Source organism: Pecten maximus, chromosome 10 (assembly GCF_902652985.1).
Source record: "Pecten maximus chromosome 10, xPecMax1.1, whole genome shotgun sequence".
Lineage (NCBI taxonomy): Eukaryota > Metazoa > Mollusca > Bivalvia > Pectinida > Pectinidae > Pecten > Pecten maximus.
The window spans coordinates 12,196,869-12,217,604 of record NC_047024.1 but is presented as its reverse complement, the minus strand read 5'-3'; the positions used below and the strand labels follow the sequence as shown (position 1 = coordinate 12,217,604).

At 39.4% G+C, this 20,736-nt stretch overlaps 1 protein-coding gene across 2 annotated transcripts in view; it reads right to left on the bottom strand.

The window, feature by feature from the left end:
• Nucleotides 1-2,962: 2,962 nt before the first annotated feature.
• LOC117335783 (cytochrome P450 3A29-like) overlaps nucleotides 2,963-20,736 on the bottom strand; it is an 83,516-nt gene continuing 65,742 nt past the window's right edge. For both annotated transcript variants that reach the window (XM_033895969.1, XM_033895968.1), the window contains exons 7-14: nucleotides 20,345-20,493; nucleotides 19,350-19,474; nucleotides 19,084-19,219; nucleotides 18,017-18,174; nucleotides 17,355-17,443; nucleotides 16,834-16,971; nucleotides 5,075-5,225; nucleotides 2,963-4,909 (exon numbers count right to left, since the gene is read on the bottom strand). In XM_033895969.1, the coding sequence (XP_033751860.1) occupies nucleotides 4,838-4,909; nucleotides 5,075-5,225; nucleotides 16,834-16,971; nucleotides 17,355-17,443; nucleotides 18,017-18,174; nucleotides 19,084-19,219; nucleotides 19,350-19,474; nucleotides 20,345-20,493 (1,018 nt within the window). In that variant the 3' untranslated portion in view covers nucleotides 2,963-4,837. The remainder of the gene's footprint in view (nucleotides 4,910-5,074; nucleotides 5,226-16,833; nucleotides 16,972-17,354; nucleotides 17,444-18,016; nucleotides 18,175-19,083; nucleotides 19,220-19,349; nucleotides 19,475-20,344; nucleotides 20,494-20,736) is intronic.

Genomic DNA, 20,736 nt, shown 5'->3' with positions numbered 1-20,736 from the left:
TATCCAAACTATTGGTTTTACTGAATTATTCACTAAAATCGTTACAGAGTTCCTATATATAATCGGGCAGATGTTCATTACCCAGACGTTTCCTGTGAAATAGCGTCACAAAAGAATGAAACGAAGGGAAAGTCGATACGAATTAGACAGCGGAATCAGGAGTGAAAAAACGGGAGATAAACCGAAAACAATAGTGGAAACGTCGGTATCAAATGTAAGTATTTCCGGTACCTCATGTGGCCCTCCTGTGATTGGTATGGCTGTAACCCTGGCAGGCGCTGAACTGATAGGTGAAACAGGGTTACGTCATTGTCCTTATAATAAGATATGATGACAATAATTACATCTGGTAAGTCTCGGATGGCGCCATCTACCGTCTACCACGTGTAACAATGGATAAAATGGCTGTAGGAGGGAGCTTATTGAAACAAAACATTCTGTGCGTAACTGGAATTGTTTGACTGTACTCGGTCAAATTTGAAATTTATTAAAATTAAATACTCAGTTTTTATCGCATTTTATTTGCGTAAATATCAGCAAGGAGCAAAGCCTCAACCATATATTTATTCGTTTAAGTGCGTTCCGTCTTGTGTTAGTACACAAAGATACGTATTGATGTACCCAACTATACAATTATCTACGTCACTCGTGAAAGTCAATTACCTATCGACGGACATTTAGTTTCCGTCGAGGACACTCGAATACCTACATTTACCTCATACATGGCATAACGTTAACAAATAAGTACATTTCTCTTTTTCAGATGTCACCTGATCGCCTGCCACTCTCCTATACGTCACGGGCTACACTACATCACGGTAATTATCCCCTAGTTAGTAGTTTGGGGTCAAATCGTGGGTCATCTTATCGAACTTTTACCACCCATGGTGACATCAAACACGTGACTGGTGAACGGATATCATTGTCTACCAGGATTTTGGGTAGGGGGTGTCATTGATCCCAGCACAATTAGAAAAAAAATGATATACCAACAAAATTTGTTTAAAAAAGAAAAATTTAGTCGTGCGAATCGCCGTATCCGTCCGTATAAGTTCTTTTTCATTATTACTGTCTATTCTGTTCCTCACATGTCAAACACGTATACCCCAGACTACCTCACCATCAACATATACAATACGACTAACTTTACGTCACGTTTCCGTAGTGCATTCTCTTCAAATGTGACTAAAATCATTCGATATCTATGATGTCGTATAGAATAAATGTATTACGTAAACGTAACTTTTCTTCTGACATTAAATGTCTATATGTATTATGCCCTAATTCTACCTGTAGCAGAGACCTATATACTACGATATTTAGTCGGATCGCCTTTAATAAACCCAATATAAGTTATCAGAAGATCTTGAATTAGAGGCTGCATGCATAGTAACACAGGCGTCTGCGTTTTAGGAAAAAAGTTAGCCCTTATTCCTACTTAAATAGAAGTAAGGCCTTATATATTTGTTCTATAAATGCTAACACAGCAGATACAGACGCCTGTGGTAATAACTACTATTGTATTGTCAAATGTTGCTACAACAGTGACTACGTGATATTGTCACCAGTGATACTAGACTTACACACAGGGTTAAATTATATGTTGTAACAGGTTAAATTCCTCTCAAGGAAAGACACCGAAATCACAAAATGTTTGAAACATCTGATCTCCACGAATCCTCAGTTACAATAATCACACAGTTCTTACTGTTAATGATTTTCGCCCACCTGTCGAGTCGAAACAGTCAATCCTGTCATCTGTCTGTATTTAATCTTTGGAACACATTTCCAGACAGTTAATAATGACTCTTCAGTTAATAAGCTCGCTCAAATCTGTCCATATGATTCCATCTTATTACTGCAGTCGTACCAGATTGTGTCAGGTACACCATGTCAGAAATGAAGACTATCCCTACAATCTTACTTGTGCAGAGGAAATAATCTCGTCGATAGTCTATTGTTTTCCTGTACGGTAGCAAACGAAACATTGTTTATTTTATGGTCGCCTCCCTCTTTCGTTTACGTATATTAAACCCCATACCTGAATTACATTTGACATAAATATAGTTATACAGGTCCGGTACTCCCCTTCTCATCTTCCTCCCTCGTTGCCTACACGTCCAAAATGTTCCTATATAGTCACATAAATAATCATGTTTTCGGAACAAATTATAATTGTATTTTATTTGTCGGGAGATGGATAAAATCAATTGTATTGTTATACCAAGAAACATAGTGAAAAATCTCTGTTTTAATAATTTTAATATTGAGAAAATATCAAACTTACACGAATTACGTCAACACGAACCATTCTGTTACCATTGATAAATAAGCTATTAAATGGTATAGGTATTTATGTGACCTCCTACATGGTATTCAGAAAGCTTTCTGTTAGCTTGGGTCTGTGTCATATTGTTTTATCATTTAATTAACAGATATATTTTTAAATCTAAGTAGAATTCTTGTTCACTTTAATGATAGTTTATCTAACTTAGAAATGATGCTCAATATTTCTTGTTCACTTAAACGAAAATATGTTTTACCTTTCGATATTTGTATTGGTATTTAAAGTGTGATGGAAACAATATACAAAATAAAGCGGTACATACAATCCCTCTACGACTCCTCAGTTATGCCACTGAGGTTGAACTTACGTGATTAATTTAGCTTTATAAACTTTCGTTGAATTAAGTAGCCAACAAAAATAGTAGAAGCAAACACTGGGGAAAAAAACCAGAACGAAAGGAGGAAATCAAATTTTCACCACTCATAAAAAACGCCACCAGGAAACATGTTGGACGTTTGCAGCCCAAACTGTATACCAAGAGAGACAACTCTTCAACAAAAGAGCGATGGAATAAATCGTCCTTGCTTAAATTTGACTTTACTAGATCTCTTGTATAATACAGTATAACAACCAGTCAACTTCATTGCAATATTTCATCCAAACAAAGGGTCTATCACAAGTTTAAACAATATTTTTATTAACATTCAAGTACACACATCACAATACAAATCATATATACACATAGGATTGGATGTGATACTATTAACATGTAAAAACAATTTAAACAAATATACACTAGTACATCACTGTATATAATATATTCTGCAAGCCTGCTTTCCTCGGTTTATTTGACTTTTTGATAAAAAGGCCCACATCATGCAAAAGTTAAGAACAAAGAAATTTTATCAGCTTAGAGTTGGATCTTTCTGTTCTGAATGGTATATACAGTGTATGTATATAGCGAAATTCCAGTAAAATGTGATTAACGTGTTTACCCATGATACCAGTCACCAGCTGCTGTCAGATTTTGAAAACTTGGAACCATGCATTTAACATTTAAAAAATGGTTGAAATGTAGAAACGCTCTCGACTATCCTTAATATATATACGATATAACAAGATTCTCTCAATTATTATACACAACCGCCAAGCGATCCCAAACATGTAGACAATACAACAAGATCCTTAAAATCCATGTGTAATAAAAAAAATCAAGCAGTGTATAGACTATAAAAATCAAAATCGTCAAAAGAAACTTGTTCAGATGAAGAAGGGGATAATCACCAACTCGTCGCGAGTTTAAACTGTTTGGTGGATTTTTAATGTACGGTTTCTCTTAGTAATCCGTGATACGGATTTTAACGAGGTATATACGTACATGTATTACCTCATATAACGTTTAAACCAAAACAAACTCAAATCATTGAATAAAAAGGCACACGTACATCATATTGTTTATTTCATTGTCACACATTATACTTACATCGGTTTAAAATGTTATTAAATAAAATAAGCTCTAACATGGGATCAATCTTTGGGGACGACCATGTTTAAAATCTGTTTAAGGTATGGTATTATATGTTAGATTAAACATACTTATCACAGGTTACAGTCCCTACCTAACAAGCACCATGACTGTCGTACGTGATATATGATCAAACATAAATCTCAATTATGCTATTAATGTGATACTTCTGTCTAAAAACATAAAAAAAACAATAACAAGTAGCCCCTTATCTTACCTTTAACAGGGCGTGCAATCGAGTTCCAGGGGGTTGGCTGATCACTACCACTGAGGTCTGCTTATAAGTACAACTATCTTTAATCATATCTAATAAAATAAAGATTATCACATATTACCTGTAAACCATAAAGACAATTTGTGAAAGAAACATAATTGAAACACTGTTTCCAATGGTTTAAGATTGATCTCTGGTACAAACTTCGTCCCACTTATTTTGACGTTTATCATTTTTTATAACGGTCTGGCGTCGTTTAAATGTTAAAAGCCGAAAAAAATGTCAGAATAATTCGGACTCAACCACATTTGGATCACAAGACAATATAGACATGGCGCACATTGGTCGATCACACAGACTGATGTGTCTTCTTAAAGCGGGGGAAATATCCTTACATAACTCTTAATTAAAGTCTTATTAGGTACAAAATAACAACTTTGTCGCCAAATCAATTGAATTAAGACAACCAAAGCATGAAGTGAAAATCTGTCTATGGTAGCCATTGCTAATGAAGTTAACTCAACTGTGAATAAAAGTGTAAAATTCTCCTTTTGACAAACAATCAGCTTGGTCACTATTTATGTTGAGTATTTCTTAAGGCAGCGATTCCCAATCTCGGCCCCCATCAGCTGTCAAGCATATCGCTTTACAGAATGGACCAGAATTACAGATGAAACCATATGTATCAGTTATATAATTTTGAATGTCTATCCATTGTTTTATTCTCTCCAAAAACGTCTTTCTCTCCAGTTACTTTTGCCTCGACACGATACGATACTTTTATCGTTCTACGCATGTCAACTTGTTATGATCAGATCTCCTCCAGCTTGAGGTTGGATGATTTTGGTTTCAGCATCCCAAGCTTTCCGATTTCAGGAGGAACCTATCATACAAACAAAAATAAAAGAGAATGTAATTTCAGAGACTGTTTACAATTGCACATTCTATAGATTTATGACAAATATTACCTTATGACGTTATCATTTAGCTTAATAAGCCACATATTACATATCTTATTGTGTGACTGTTAAAAAAACACGATAATTACCATTGTTTCACTACAAACGGAAATCCGGAAATTACGGACGACTTTCGAAAGTGACATTTTCAACTCCATAAGGGCAAGTCTCATTCCGACACAGTTCCTGGGTCCGTATCCGAACGGGAGAAATGTCAGCGGATCATGGTCACTAGCAAACCTGTAATGAAAAATCAAACATAATTTACCATTCACAACAAAGGTTGTTTATGTCTGTAACATAAGATAATAATGGCCGCGATACAACCTGGCACACCAACCAGAACATCAGACTAAACCGATAGGCCTACAACGTTTAACGAAATGAATGTAACCGTTATTCTGATGAGAAAAACAACAAAACAAACAAAACCAAATACCGACATGTGAATCCAAACCTAAACAAACTCAAGATCGATAAAACGAGATAAAACGAATTATAGATATACATGTGAACCACTGGTACAGTACAAGAGGATAAGGTGGTCCGAAATATAGATATACATGTGAACCACTGGTACAGTACAAGAGGAATAAGGTGTTCCGAAAGGTTAAGCGTCCTCAACTTCTTCGACGACACCTGTTTTACGATAAAATTTTCATATACTAAAGGACAAAATACTGGGTGTTAATAAGAATATCTGTACTTTGATGTTGTTTCTTACAATGATAATGATTATGGTTAAAAACCATCTCTTACATAACTGATTTTGCAAACAAAATGATGCACAGTTATATATACGTCACACAAGAGATATTGTATACCCTACCGGCGTGAGGGTATATTTCCCTCTATTTTATAGCGTTCGTTAATAACATGACTGTTGAGGAATTAAGTGTAAATACTTCATCCAACTGATAGTCATTGTTATCACCACACTGAGAGTCACTGTTATCTCCACACTGAGAGTCATTGTTATCACCACACTGAGAGTCATTGTTATCACCACACTGAGTCATTGCTATCACCACACTGAGAGTCATTGTTATCACCACACTGAGAGTCATTGTTATCACCACACTGAGTCATTGCTATCACCACACTGAGAGTCATTACTATCACCACACTGAGAGTCATTGTTATCATCCCACTGATAGTCATTGCTATCACCACACTGAGAGTCATTGCTATCATCCCACTGAGAGTCATTGCTATCGCCACACTGAGAGTCATTGCTATCATCCCACTGAGAGTCATTGCTATCACCACACTGAGAGTCATTGCTATCACCACACTGATAGTCATTGTTATCACCACACTGAGAGTCATTACTATCACCACACTGAGAGTCATTGCTATCACCACACTGAGAGTCATTGCTATCACCACACTGAGAGTCATTACTATCACCACACTGAGAGTCATTACTATCACCACACTGAGAGTCATTGCTATCACCACACTGAGAGTCATTGCTATCACCACACTGATAGTCATTGCTATCACCACACTGAGAGTCATTACTATCACCACACTGAGAGTCATTACTATCACCACACTGAGAGTCATTGCTATCACCACACTGAGAGTCATTACTATCACCACACTGAGAGTCATTGCTATCACCACACTGAGAGTCATTGCTATCACCACACTGAGAGTCATTGCTATCACCCCACTGAGAGTCATTGTTATCACCACACTGAGAGTCATTACTATCACCACACTGAGAGTCATTGCTATCACCCCACTGATAGTCATTGTTATCATCCCACTGAGAGTCATTACTATCACCACACTGAGAGTCATTGCTATCACCACACTGAGAGTCATTGCTATCACCACACTGAGAATCATTGCTATCACCACACTGAGAGTCATTGCTATCACCACAATGATAGTCATTACTATCACCACACTGAGAGTCATTACTATCACCACACTGATAGTCATTGCTATCACCACACTGAGAGTCATTACTATCACCACACTGAGAGGCATTGCTATCACCACACTGAGAGTCATTACTATCATCACACTGAGAGTCATTGCTATCACCACAATGAGAGTCGTTACTATCACCCCACTGAGAGTCATTGCTATCACCACACTGAGAGTCATTACTATCACCACACTGATAGTCATTGCTATCACCCCACTGATAGTCATTGCTATCACCACACTGATAGTCATTGTTATCACCACACTGAGAGTCATTACTATCACCACACTGAGAGTCGTTACTATCACCACACTGAGAGTCATTGTTATCATCCCACTGAGAGTCATTGCTATCACCACAATGAGAGTCGTTACTATCACCACACTGAGAGTCATTGTTATCATCCCACTGAGAGTCATTGCTATCACCACACTGATAGTCATTGCTATCACCCCAGTGATAGTCATTGTTATCATCCCACTGAGAGTCATTACTATCACCACACTGAGAGTCATTACTATCACCACACTGAGTCATTGTTATCACCACACTGAGAGTCATTGTTATCACCACACTGAGAGTCATTGTTATCACCACACTGAGAGTCATTACTATCATCCCACTGATAGTCATTGCTATCATTCCACTGAGAGTCATTGTTATCACCACACTGAGAGTCATTACTATCACCACACTGAGAGTCATTGCTATCATCCCACTGAGAGTCATTGCTATCACCACACTGATAGTCATTGTTATCACCACACTGAGAGACATTACTATCACCACACTGAGAGTCATTGCTATCACCACACTGAGAGTCATTACTATCACCACACTGATAGTCATTGTTATCACCACACTGAGTCATTGCTATCACCACACTGAGAGTCATTACTATCACCCCACTGAGAATCATTGCTATCATCCCACTGAGAATCATTGCTATCACCCCACTGAGAGTCATTGCTATCACCACACTGAGAGTCATTACTATCACCACACTGAGAGTCATTGTTATCACCACACTGAGAGTCATTGCTATCACCACACGCAGAGTCATTACTATCACCACACTGAGAGTCATTGTTATCACCACACTGAGAGTCATTACTATCACCACACTTAGAGTCATTGCTATCACCACACTGAAAGTCATTGTTATCACCACACTGAGAGTCATTGCTATCACCACACTGAGAGTCATTACTATCACCACACTGAGAGTCATTGTTATCATCCCACTGATAGTCATTGCTATCACCACACTGAGAGTCATTGCTATCATCCCACTGAGAGTCATTGCTATCGCCACACTGAGAGTCATTGCTATCATCCCACTGAGAGTCATTGCTATCACCACACTGAGAGTCATTGCTATCACCACACTGATAGTCATTGTTATCACCACACTGAGAGTCATTACTATCACCACACTGAGAGTCATTGCTATCACCACACTGAGAGTCATTGCTATCACCACACTGAGAGTCATTACTATCACCACACTGAGAGTCATTGCTATCACCACACTGAGAGTCATTGCTATCACCACACTGATAGTCATTGCTATCACCACACTGAGAGTCATTACTATCACCACACTGAGAGTCATTACTATCACCACACTGAGAGTCATTGCTATCACCACACTGAGAGTCATTACTATCACCACACTGAGAGTCATTGCTATCACCACAATGAGAGTCATTGCTATCACCACACTGAGAGTCATTGCTATCACCCCACTGAGAGTCATTGTTATCACCACACTGAGAGTCATTACTATCACCACACTGAGAGTCATTGCTATCACCCCACTGATAGTCATTGTTATCATCCCACTGAGAGTCATTACTATCACCACACTGAGAGTCATTGCTATCACCACACTGAGAGTCATTGCTATCACCACACTGAGAATCATTGCTATCACCACACTGAGAGTCATTGCTATCACCACAATGATAGTCATTACTATCACCACACTGAGAGTCATTACTATCACCACACTGATAGTCATTGCTATCACCACACTGAGAGTCATTACTATCACCACACTGAGAGGCATTGCTATCACCACACTGAGAGTCATTACTATCATCACACTGAGAGTCATTGCTATCACCACAATGAGAGTCGTTACTATCACCCCACTGAGAGTCATTGCTATCACCACACTGAGAGTCATTACTATCACCACACTGATAGTCATTGCTATCACCCCACTGATAGTCATTGCTATCACCACACTGATAGTCATTGTTATCACCACACTGAGAGTCATTACTATCACCACACTGAGAGTCGTTACTATCACCACACTGAGAGTCATTGTTATCATCCCACTGAGAGTCATTGCTATCACCACAATGAGAGTCGTTACTATCACCACACTGAGAGTCATTGTTATCATCCCACTGAGAGTCATTGCTATCACCACACTGATAGTCATTGCTATCACCCCAGTGATAGTCATTGTTATCATCCCACTGAGAGTCATTACTATCACCACACTGAGAGTCATTACTATCACCACACTGAGTCATTGTTATCACCACACTGAGAGTCATTGTTATCACCACACTGAGAGTCATTGTTATCACCACACTGAGAGTCATTACTATCATCCCACTGATAGTCATTGCTATCATTCCACTGAGAGTCATTGTTATCACCACACTGAGAGTCATTACTATCACCACACTGAGAGTCATTGCTATCATCCCACTGAGAGTCATTGCTATCACCACACTGATAGTCATTGTTATCACCACACTGAGAGACATTACTATCACCACACTGAGAGTCATTGCTATCACCACACTGAGAGTCATTACTATCACCACACTGATAGTCATTGTTATCACCACACTGAGTCATTGCTATCACCACACTGAGAGTCGTTACTATCACCCCACTGAGAATCATTGCTATCATCCCACTGAGAATCATTGCTATCACCCCACTGAGAGTCATTGCTATCACCACACTGAGAGTCATTACTATCACCACACTGAGAGTCATTGTTATCACCACACTGAGAGTCATTGCTATCACCACACGCAGAGTCATTACTATCACCACACTGAGAGTCATTGTTATCACCACACTGAGAGTCATTACTATCACCACACTTAGAGTCATTGCTATCACCACACTGAAAGTCATTGTTATCACCACACTGAGAGTCATTGCTATCACCACACTAAGAGTCATTGCTATCACCACACTGAGAGTCATTACTATCACCACACTGAGAGTCATTACTATCACCACACTGAGAGTCATTGCTATCACCACAATGAGAGTCATTGCTATCACCACACTGAGAGTCATTGCTATCACCACACTGAGAGTCATTACTATCACCACACTGAGAGTCATTGTTATCACCACACAGAGAGTCATTACTATCACCACACTGATAGTCATTGTTATCATCCCACTGAGAGTCATTGTTATCACCACACTGAGAGTCATTACTATCACCACACTGAGAGTCATTGCTATCACCCCACTGATAGTCATTGTTATCATCCTACTGAGAGTCATTACTATCACCACACTGAGAGTCATTGCTATCACCACACTGAGAGTCATTGCTATCACCACACTGAGAATCATTGCTATCACCACACTGAGAGTCATTGCTATCACCACAATGATAGTCATTACTATCACCACACTGAGAGTCATTACTATCACCACACTGATAGTCATTGCTATCACCACACTGAGAGTCATTGCTATCACCACACTGAGAATCATTGCTATCACCACACTGAGAGTCATTGCTATCACCACAATGATAGTCATTACTATCACCACACTGAGAGTCATTACTATCACCACACTGAGAGGCATTGCTATCACCACACTGAGAGTCATTACTATCATCACACTGAGAGTCATTGCTATCACCACAATGAGAGTCGTTACTATCACCCCACTGAGAGTCATTGCTATCACCACACTGAGAGTCATTACTATCACCACACTGATAGTCATTGCTATCACCCCACTGATAGTCATTGCTATCACCACACTGATAGTCATTGTTATCACCACACTGAGAGTCATTACTATCACCACACTGAGAGTCGTTACTATCACCACACTGAGAGTCATTGTTATCATCCCACTGAGAGTCATTGCTATCACCACAATGAGAGTCGTTACTATCACCACACTGAGAGTCATTGTTATCATCCCACTGAGAGTCATTGCTATCACCACACTGATAGTCATTGCTATCACCCCAGTGATAGTCATTGTTATCATCCCACTGAGAGTCATTACTATCACCACACTGAGAGTCATTACTATCACCACACTGAGTCATTGTTATCACCACACTGAGAGTCATTGTTATCACCACACTGAGAGTCATTGTTATCACCACACTGAGAGTCATTACTATCATCCCACTGATAGTCATTGCTATCATTCCACTGAGAGTCATTGTTATCACCACACTGAGAGTCATTACTATCACCACACTGAGAGTCATTGCTATCATCCCACTGAGAGTCATTGCTATCACCACACTGATAGTCATTGTTATCACCACACTGAGAGACATTACTATCACCACACTGAGAGTCATTGCTATCACCACACTGAGAGTCATTACTATCACCACACTGATAGTCATTGTTATCACCACACTGAGTCATTGCTATCACCACACTGAGAGTCATTACAATCACCAAACTGAGAGTCATTACTATCACCCCACTGAGAATCATTGCTATCATCCCACTGAGAATCATTGCTATCACCCCACTGAGAGTCATTGCTATCACCACACTGAGTCATTACTATCACCACACTGAGAGTCATTGTTATCACCACACTGAGAGTCATTGCTATCACCACACGCAGAGTCATTACTATCACCACACTGAGAGTCATTGTTATCACCACACTGAGAGTCATTACTATCACCACACTTAGAGTCATTGCTATCACCACACTGAAAGTCATTGTTATCACCACACTGAGAGTCATTGCTATCACCACACTAAGAGTCATTGCTATCACCACACTGAGAGTCATTACTATCACCACACTGAGAGTCATTACTATCACCACACTGAGAGTCATTGCTATCACCACAATGAGAGTCATTGCTATCACCACACTGAGAGTCATTGCTATCACCACACTGAGAGTCATTACTATCACCACACTGAGAGTCATTGTTATCACCACACAGAGAGTCATTGTTATCACCACACTGATAGTCATTGTTATCATCCCACTGAGAGTCATTGTTATCACCACACTGAGAGTCATTACTATCACCACACTGAGAGTCATTGCTATCACCCCACTGATAGTCATTGTTATCATCCTACTGAGAGTCATTACTATCACCACACTGAGAGTCATTGCTATCACCACACTGAGAGTCATTGCTATCACCACACTGAGAATCATTGCTATCACCACACAGAGAGTCATTACTATCACCACACTGATAGTCATTGTTATCATCCCACTGAGAGTCATTGTTATCACCACACTGAGAGTCATTACTATCACCACACTGAGAGTCATTGCTATCACCCCACTGATAGTCATTGTTATCATCCTACTGAGAGTCATTACTATCACCACACTGAGAGTCATTGCTATCACCACACTGAGAGTCATTGCTATCACCACACTGAGAATCATTGCTATCACCACACTGAGAGTCATTGCTATCACCACAATGATAGTCATTACTATCACCACACTGAGAGTCATTACTATCACCACACTGATAGTCATTGCTATCACCACACTGAGAGTCATTGCTATCACCACACTGAGAATCATTGCTATCACCACACTGAGAGTCATTGCTATCACCACAATGATAGTCATTACTATCACCACACTGAGAGTCATTACTATCACCACACTGAGTCATTGCTATCACCACAATGAGAGTCATTACTATCATCACACTGAGAGTCATTACTATCACCACACTGAGAGTCATTGCTATCACCACAATGAGAGTCATTGCTATCACCCCACTGAGAGTCATTGCTATCACCACACTGATAGTCATTGCTATCACCCCACTGAGAGTCATTACTATCACCCCACTGAGAGTCATTACTATCACCACACTGATAGTCATTACTATCACCACACTGAGAGTCATTACTATCACCAGACTGATAGTCATTACTATCACCACACTGATAGTCATTGCTATCACCACACTGAGAGTCATTACTATCACCACACTGAGAGGCATTGCTATCACCACACTGAGAGTCATTACTATCATCACACTGAGAGTCATTGCTATCACCACAATGAGAGTCGTTACTATCACCCCACTGAGAGTCATCGCTATCACCACACTGAGAGTCATTACTATCACCACACTGATAGTCATTGCTATCACCCCACTGATAGTCATTGTTATCATCCCACTGAGAGTCATTGCTATCACCACACTGAGAGTCATTGTTATCACCCCAGTGAGAGTCATTGCTATCACCACACTGATAGTCATTGCTATCACCCCACTGATAGTCATTGTTATCATCCCACTGAGAGTCATTACTATCACCACACTGAGAGTCATTACTATCACCACACTGAGTCATTGTTATCACCACACTGAGAGTCATTGTTATCACCACACTGAGAGTCATTGTTATCACCACACTGAGAGTCATTACTATCATCCCACTGATAGTCATTGCTATCATTCCACTGAGAGTCATTGTTATCACCACACTGAGAGTCATTACTATCACCACACTGAGAGTCATTGCTATCATCCCACTGAGAGTCATTGCTATCACCACACTGATAGTCATTGTTATCACCACACTGAGAGTCATTACTATCACCACACTGAGAGTCATTGCTATCACCACACTGAGAGTCATTACTATCACCACACTGATAGTCATTGTTATCACCACACTGAGTCATTGCTATCACCACACTGAGAGTCATTACAATCACCACACTGAGAGTCATTACTATCACCCCACTGAGAGTCATTGTTATCACCACACTGAGAGTCATTACTATCACCACACTGAGAGTCATTGCTATCACCACACTGAGAGTCATTGCTATCACCACAATGAGAGTCATTGCTATCACCACACTGAGAGTCATTGCTATCACCACACTGAGATTCATTGCTATCACCACAATGAGAATTATTGCTATCATCCCACTGAGAGTCATTGCTATCACCACACTGAGAGTCATTGCTATCACCCCACTGAGAGTCATTGCTATCACCACACTTTGAGTCATTGTTATCACCACACTGAGAGTCATTACTATCACCACACTGAGAGTCATTGCTATCACCACACTGAAAGTCATTGTTATCACCACACTGAGAGTCATTGCTATCACCACACTAAGAGTCATTGCTATCACCACACTGAGAGTCATTGTTATCACAACACTGAGTCATTGCTATCACCACACTGAGAGTCATTGCTATCACCACAATGAGAGTCATTGCTATCACCACACTGAGAGTCATTGCTATCACCACAATGAGAGTCATTGCTATCACCACACTGAGAGTCATTGTTATCATCCCACTGAGAGTCATTACTATCATCACACTGAGAGTCATTGCTATCACCACACTGAGAGTCATTACTATCACCACACTGATAGTCATTGCTATCACCCCACTGATAGTCATTGTTATCATCCCACTGAGAGTCATTGCTATGACCACACTGATAGTCATTGCTATCACCCCACTGATAGTCATTGTTATCATCACACTGAGAGTCATTACTATCACCACACTGAGAGTCATTGTTATCACCACACTGAGAGTCATTGTTATCACCACACTGATAGTCATTGCTATCATCCCACTGAGAGTCATTGTTATCACCACACTGAGAGTCATTACTATCACCACACTGAGAGTCATTGCTATCATCCCACTGAGAGTCTTTGCTATCACCACACTGAGAGTCATTACTATCACCACACTGAGAGTCATTGTTATCACCACACTGAGTCATTGCTATCACCACACTGAGAGTCATTACTATCACCACACTGAGAGTCATTACTATCACCCCACTGAGAATCATTGCTATCATCTCACTGAGAATCATTGCTATCACCCCACTGAGAGTCATTGCTATCACCACACTGAGAGTCATTACTATCACCACACTGAGAGTCATTGTTATCACCACACTGAGAGTCATTGCTATCATCACACGGAGAGTCATTACTATCACCACACTGAGAGTCATTGTTATCACCACACTGAGAGTCATTACTATCACCACACTGAGAGTCATTGCTATCACCACACTGAGAGTCATTGTTATCACCACACTGAGAGTCATTGCTATCACCACACTGAGAGTCATTACTATCACCCCACTGAGAATCATTGCTTTCATCTCACTGAGAATCATTGCTATCACCCCACTGAGAGTCATTGCTATCACCACACTGAGAGTCATTACTATCACCACACTGAGAGTCATTGTTATCACCACACTGAGAGTCATTGCTATCACCACACGGAGAGTCATTACTATCACCACACTGAGAATCATTGTTATCACCACACTGAGAGTCATTACTATCACCACACTGAGAGTCATTGCTATCACCACACTGAGAGTCATTGTTATCACCACACTGAGAGTCATTGCTATCACCACACTGAGAGTCATTGTTATCATCCCACTGAGAGTCATTGTTATCATCCCACTGAGAGTCATTGTTATCACCACACTGAGAGTCATTACTATCACCACACTGAGAGTCATTACTATCACCACACTGAGATTCATTGCTATCACCACACTGAGAGTCATTGCTATCACCACAATGAGAGTCATTGCTATCACCACACTGAGAGTCATTGTTATCATCCCACTGAGAGTCATTACTATCACCAAACTGAGAGTCATTGCTATCACCACACTGAGAGTCATTGCTATCACCACACTGAGAGTCATTGCTATCACCACACTGAGAGTCATTGCTATCACCACACTGAGATTCATTGCTATCACCACAATGAGAATTATTGCTATCATCCCACTGAGAGTCATTGCTATCACCACACTGAGAGTCATTGCTATCACCACACTTTGAGTCATTGCTATTACCACAATAAGAGTCATTGCTATCAGCACACGGAAAGTCATTACTGTCATCCCACTGAGAGTCATTACTATCACCACACTGAGAGTCATTGCTATCACCACACTGATAGTCATTGCTATCACCACAATGAGTCATTGCTATCACCACGCTGAGAGTCTTTACTATCACAACACTGAGAGTCATTACTATCACCAAACTGAGAGGCTTTACTATCACCACACTGAGTCATTGCTATCACCACACTGAGAGTCTTTATTATCACCACACTGAGAGTCATTGCTATCACCACACTGAGAGTCATTACTATCACCACACTGATAGTCATTGTTATCACCCCAGTGAGAGTCATTGCTATCACCACACTGAGAGTCATTGCTATCACCCCAGTGAGAGTCATTGCTATCACCACACTGAGAGTCATTGTTATCACCAAACTGAGAGGCTTTACTATCACCACACTGAGAGTCATTGCTATCACCACACTGATAGTCATTGTTATCATCCCACTGAGAGTCATTACTATCACCACACTGAGAGTCTTTACTATCACCACACTGAGAGTCATTGCTATCACCAAACTGAGAGGCTTTACTATCACCACACTGAGAGTCATTGCTATCACCACACTGAGAGTCTTTACTATCACAACACTGAGAGTCATTGCTATCACCACACTGAGAGTCATTGCTATCACCACAATGAGAGTCATTGCTATCACCACACTGAGAGTCATTGCTATCACCACACTGAGAGTCATTGCTAATTCACCTTTCTGGTATGAACTTTTCCGGATCTGCCCAGTTGTCCGGATCGTAGTGAACGCAGTATATTGGAATACTGACGGTCATACCGGCTTTAATTTCGATTCCGTTTATCACAGTATTTCTCACGCAAACTCTGTCCGTCCTGTTAATATACAGACACATTCATTAGTATAGTAATGGTGACACATCCTCTAACTCGACACATTATAACATGGTTGTAGTATCATTCCTGCCAACGCTGTTTCAATCATTTACATCTGTTATTTATTATTTCAGTTTGGAACATTATTGTTGAAATACAGGGGCTAACGATTTATCTACATGTATCTCTCACACTTTCAAAAAATGAGCCAAATACATCACCATTAATGGCGCATGGAATGTACAAAATGATGACGTCATGCTATTGAGAGTAGTAATGATTTCAAGACGTATCTTTTCTCTAATCATTTAAAGAAGTCCCTACCAAAAACGGAATATATACATTGAGTTTGTGAGGAAGTGTTCCTTTAAGGGTAATCTTACAAAGCTGCCGGAGGGTTGATTCGAAGTGTTTCGTTGATGATCATTTCCAGGAATTTAACTTCACGAATGTTTTCGTATGTCAAACGGTTCTGTAAGTAAGTTAATATTTTATCATCATGAGGTCGTCACAAGAAGCACGATGAAAAGGACGAAAACAAAACAAAGAGAAAAGATAATCGGAACTTGTGTAAACGGTTATGAAATTAAATTACATTAAATTAAAACATTTACATGAAATCAAATGAACCGGACCATTAGTAGTCAGGTTCTAATGTTTTAAAAGTGTGTGCTTAGATAATAAGAGGAGGAGTTAACCGATCAGGTAACAGTGTCTATAATAACAAGGACATGCCTCCTTTTCCCATAACATCTGCAATAGATGCACCTCCGGGTCTTTAAAGAATTTGGCAATTGTAATTCTGAGAGCTTGCATGTAGAAAATACGTGATATACCTGATCACCACGAAAAAACCCATTGTTATGTAAACAACGTGAAACGGAAGATATGTATATTTAGGCCCCATGGGCGTGAATCATCTAGTGACACTAGAGGAACTGTTCTGGGATATAACAGAGAGCCTGACCAATAGAAGAGTTATTTTGTTGATTGACGAGGAACAAAAGGTTATCATTAGGAACTAATAGTAATATGATGTACATACCGAGCCGATCTTGTCTGAGATTTCCTGTCGTAGTTTGTCCTGGTATTCCGGGTACACAGCGAGGTAATAGGAGGCCATCGATAAGGCTATTGTGGTAGTCTCGTAACCAGCAAAGAAAAATATTTCTGCGTTTCCAAGAATCTCGTCAAATGTGATTCCTGTTAAAAAAACAAACAGCATACTATTGAATAACTAGTAAAACAAAACTGTGAGTATAAGAGTGAGGTGTATAAGAGTGAGGTGTATAAGAGTGAGGTGTATAAGAGTGAGGTGTATAAGAGTGAGCGAGTGTAAGGTAAGAGTGAGGTGTATAAGAGTGAGGTGTATAAGAGTGAGTGAGGTGTATAAGAGTGAGGTGTATAAGAGTGAGGTGTATAAGAGTGAGGTGTATAAGAGTGAGCGAGTGTAAGGTAAGAGTGAGGTGTTTAAGAGTGAGGTGTATAAGAGTGAGGTGTATAAGAGTGAGCGAGTGTAAGGTAAGAGTGAGGTGTATAAGAGTGAGGTGTATAAGAGTGAGGTGTATTTATAAGAGTGAGGTGTATAAGAGTGAGCGAGTGTAAGGTAAGAGTGAAGTGTATAAGAGTGAGGTGTATAAGAGTGAGGTGTATAAGAGTGAGCGAGTGTAAGGTAAGAGTGAGGTGTATAAGAGTGAGCGAGTGTAAGAGTGAGGTGTATAAGAGTGAGGTGTATAAGAGTGAGGTGTATAAGAGTGAGCGAGTGTAAGGTAAGAGTGAGGTGTATAAGAGTGAGCGAGTGTAAGAGTGAACATCAGAACATGGTCCATAATATGGTTTACCGAGAACGTGAAATAACAACACAAGCTCTACCCAAGAAAAAGTGTTATTTGGTCCGAAACGGAGTTAAAAAATCTATCAAAAGAATTTCTGTTTTGAAAATATTGCTCCTTAATAGTCGCCAAAACAATGTATAATCATCTCACAAGTTAGATATTTATCATTACGTAATTAAACAGAGAGGTAGGAGTTTCATACTTAATGCAGATACCAAAGTATCTGGTATACCACTATGATATATCCTACTCAATAACAAAGGATATCCCGGATTACCTTTCTTAGACCAGGAGGTCAGTAGTTGTTTTCGTTGGTCATTCTCGGTGGTGTCTTTATCATCGTCGTCATCAGAATCTTCCTCTTCCTTATTCTCCTGCACGTTTTTCATCAATTGAAGAAAATCTGCATGTTCCTGAAAATCCCCAATATATCTTATTTTATATTAATATTTCTTAATTGAGACATCCTCATAACTACGTTTGTTGAATCTTAAGATAGGCTAGCGTTCTGAAGGGCTCTAATAACACAATGATCTACATTACCTTGTTTCCTGCAGTACGCTCATTAAGAAGTTTTATCGTTACTTTGCGGAAAAACGCTTGAACTTCCTTATCTACAAATGACCATCCGAGGAGAGGCATCAAGAAGCTGAGTTTTGGTAAAAACACTGAAAAAGCGAACATTTATTAATATTACCTGACGTTTAACTATATGCAATGCCTCCCTCCTCCCTCCAAAAAAAATCTTATTCATTATACATGATGTACTGATGTGTTCCACACTCTCCTTAATTCGTTTTTTTTTTGACAATGGATAAATACAAGATCTTACATTGTGTGGACTATAACCATATCACCTACCCCTTTAGTTCATCTCTTATCACATAATAAAATAATTGTTGCCACAGTTCTTCTCTTTAATAATTAAAAACGCCAAGTATGATAAATTTCCAGCACAAATCATACAGCATCTCTGTGATGATAAAGAACTAAATCCTGGACCACAAGGTAGTCTCGAAATTTCTCATCTTGATGTAAGATAGAGGAGGAATTATGATATGATAATGACATATTGTGTCTGACAGAAACCAACCTCACCCCTAATATATCTGATGCAGAAATCATCATAAGCTTATTATTTTGCTTACTCAAAACCAGGAGGATTGGTGAGGTAAATTTCAGAATCAGAAACTTTTTTGCGTTTGTAATAAAATCGTCGTTTGGATTTGGTATTATAGAGGAGGAATTATGATATGATAATGACATATTGTGTCTGACAGAAACCAACCTTACCCCTAATATATCTGATGCAGAAATCATCATAAGCTTATTATTTTACTTACTCAAAACCAGGAGGATTGGTGAGGTAAATTTCAGAATCAGAAACTTTTTTGCGTTTGTAATAAAATCGTCGTTTGGATTTGGTATTATAGAGGAGGAATTATGATATGATAATGACATATTGTGTCTGACAGAAACCAACCTTACCCCTAATATATCTGATGCAGAAATCATCATAAGCTTATTATTTTACTTACTCAAAACCAGGAGGATTGGTGAGGTAAATTTCAGAATCAGAAACTTTTTTGCGTTTGTAATAAAATCGTCGTTTGGATTTTGTTGTGAATCAACCTGAATTCCAAAAGCTGTAGAACATATAACATCCATGGCGTAAGCTCCGTACACACTGAAAAGGTAAGGAAACACAATTTATAAAGGCTGGGTACACCTTAAAAAGGTAGTCAAACACAATGTTATAAAGGCTGGGTATATCCTTAAAAAGGTAGGCAAACACAATGTTATAAAGGCTGGGTATATCCTTAAAAAGGTAGGCAAACACAATATTATAATGGCTGGGTATATCCTTAAAAAGGTAGGCAAACACAATGTTATAAAGGCTGGGTACGTCCTTATAAAGGTAGGCAAACAC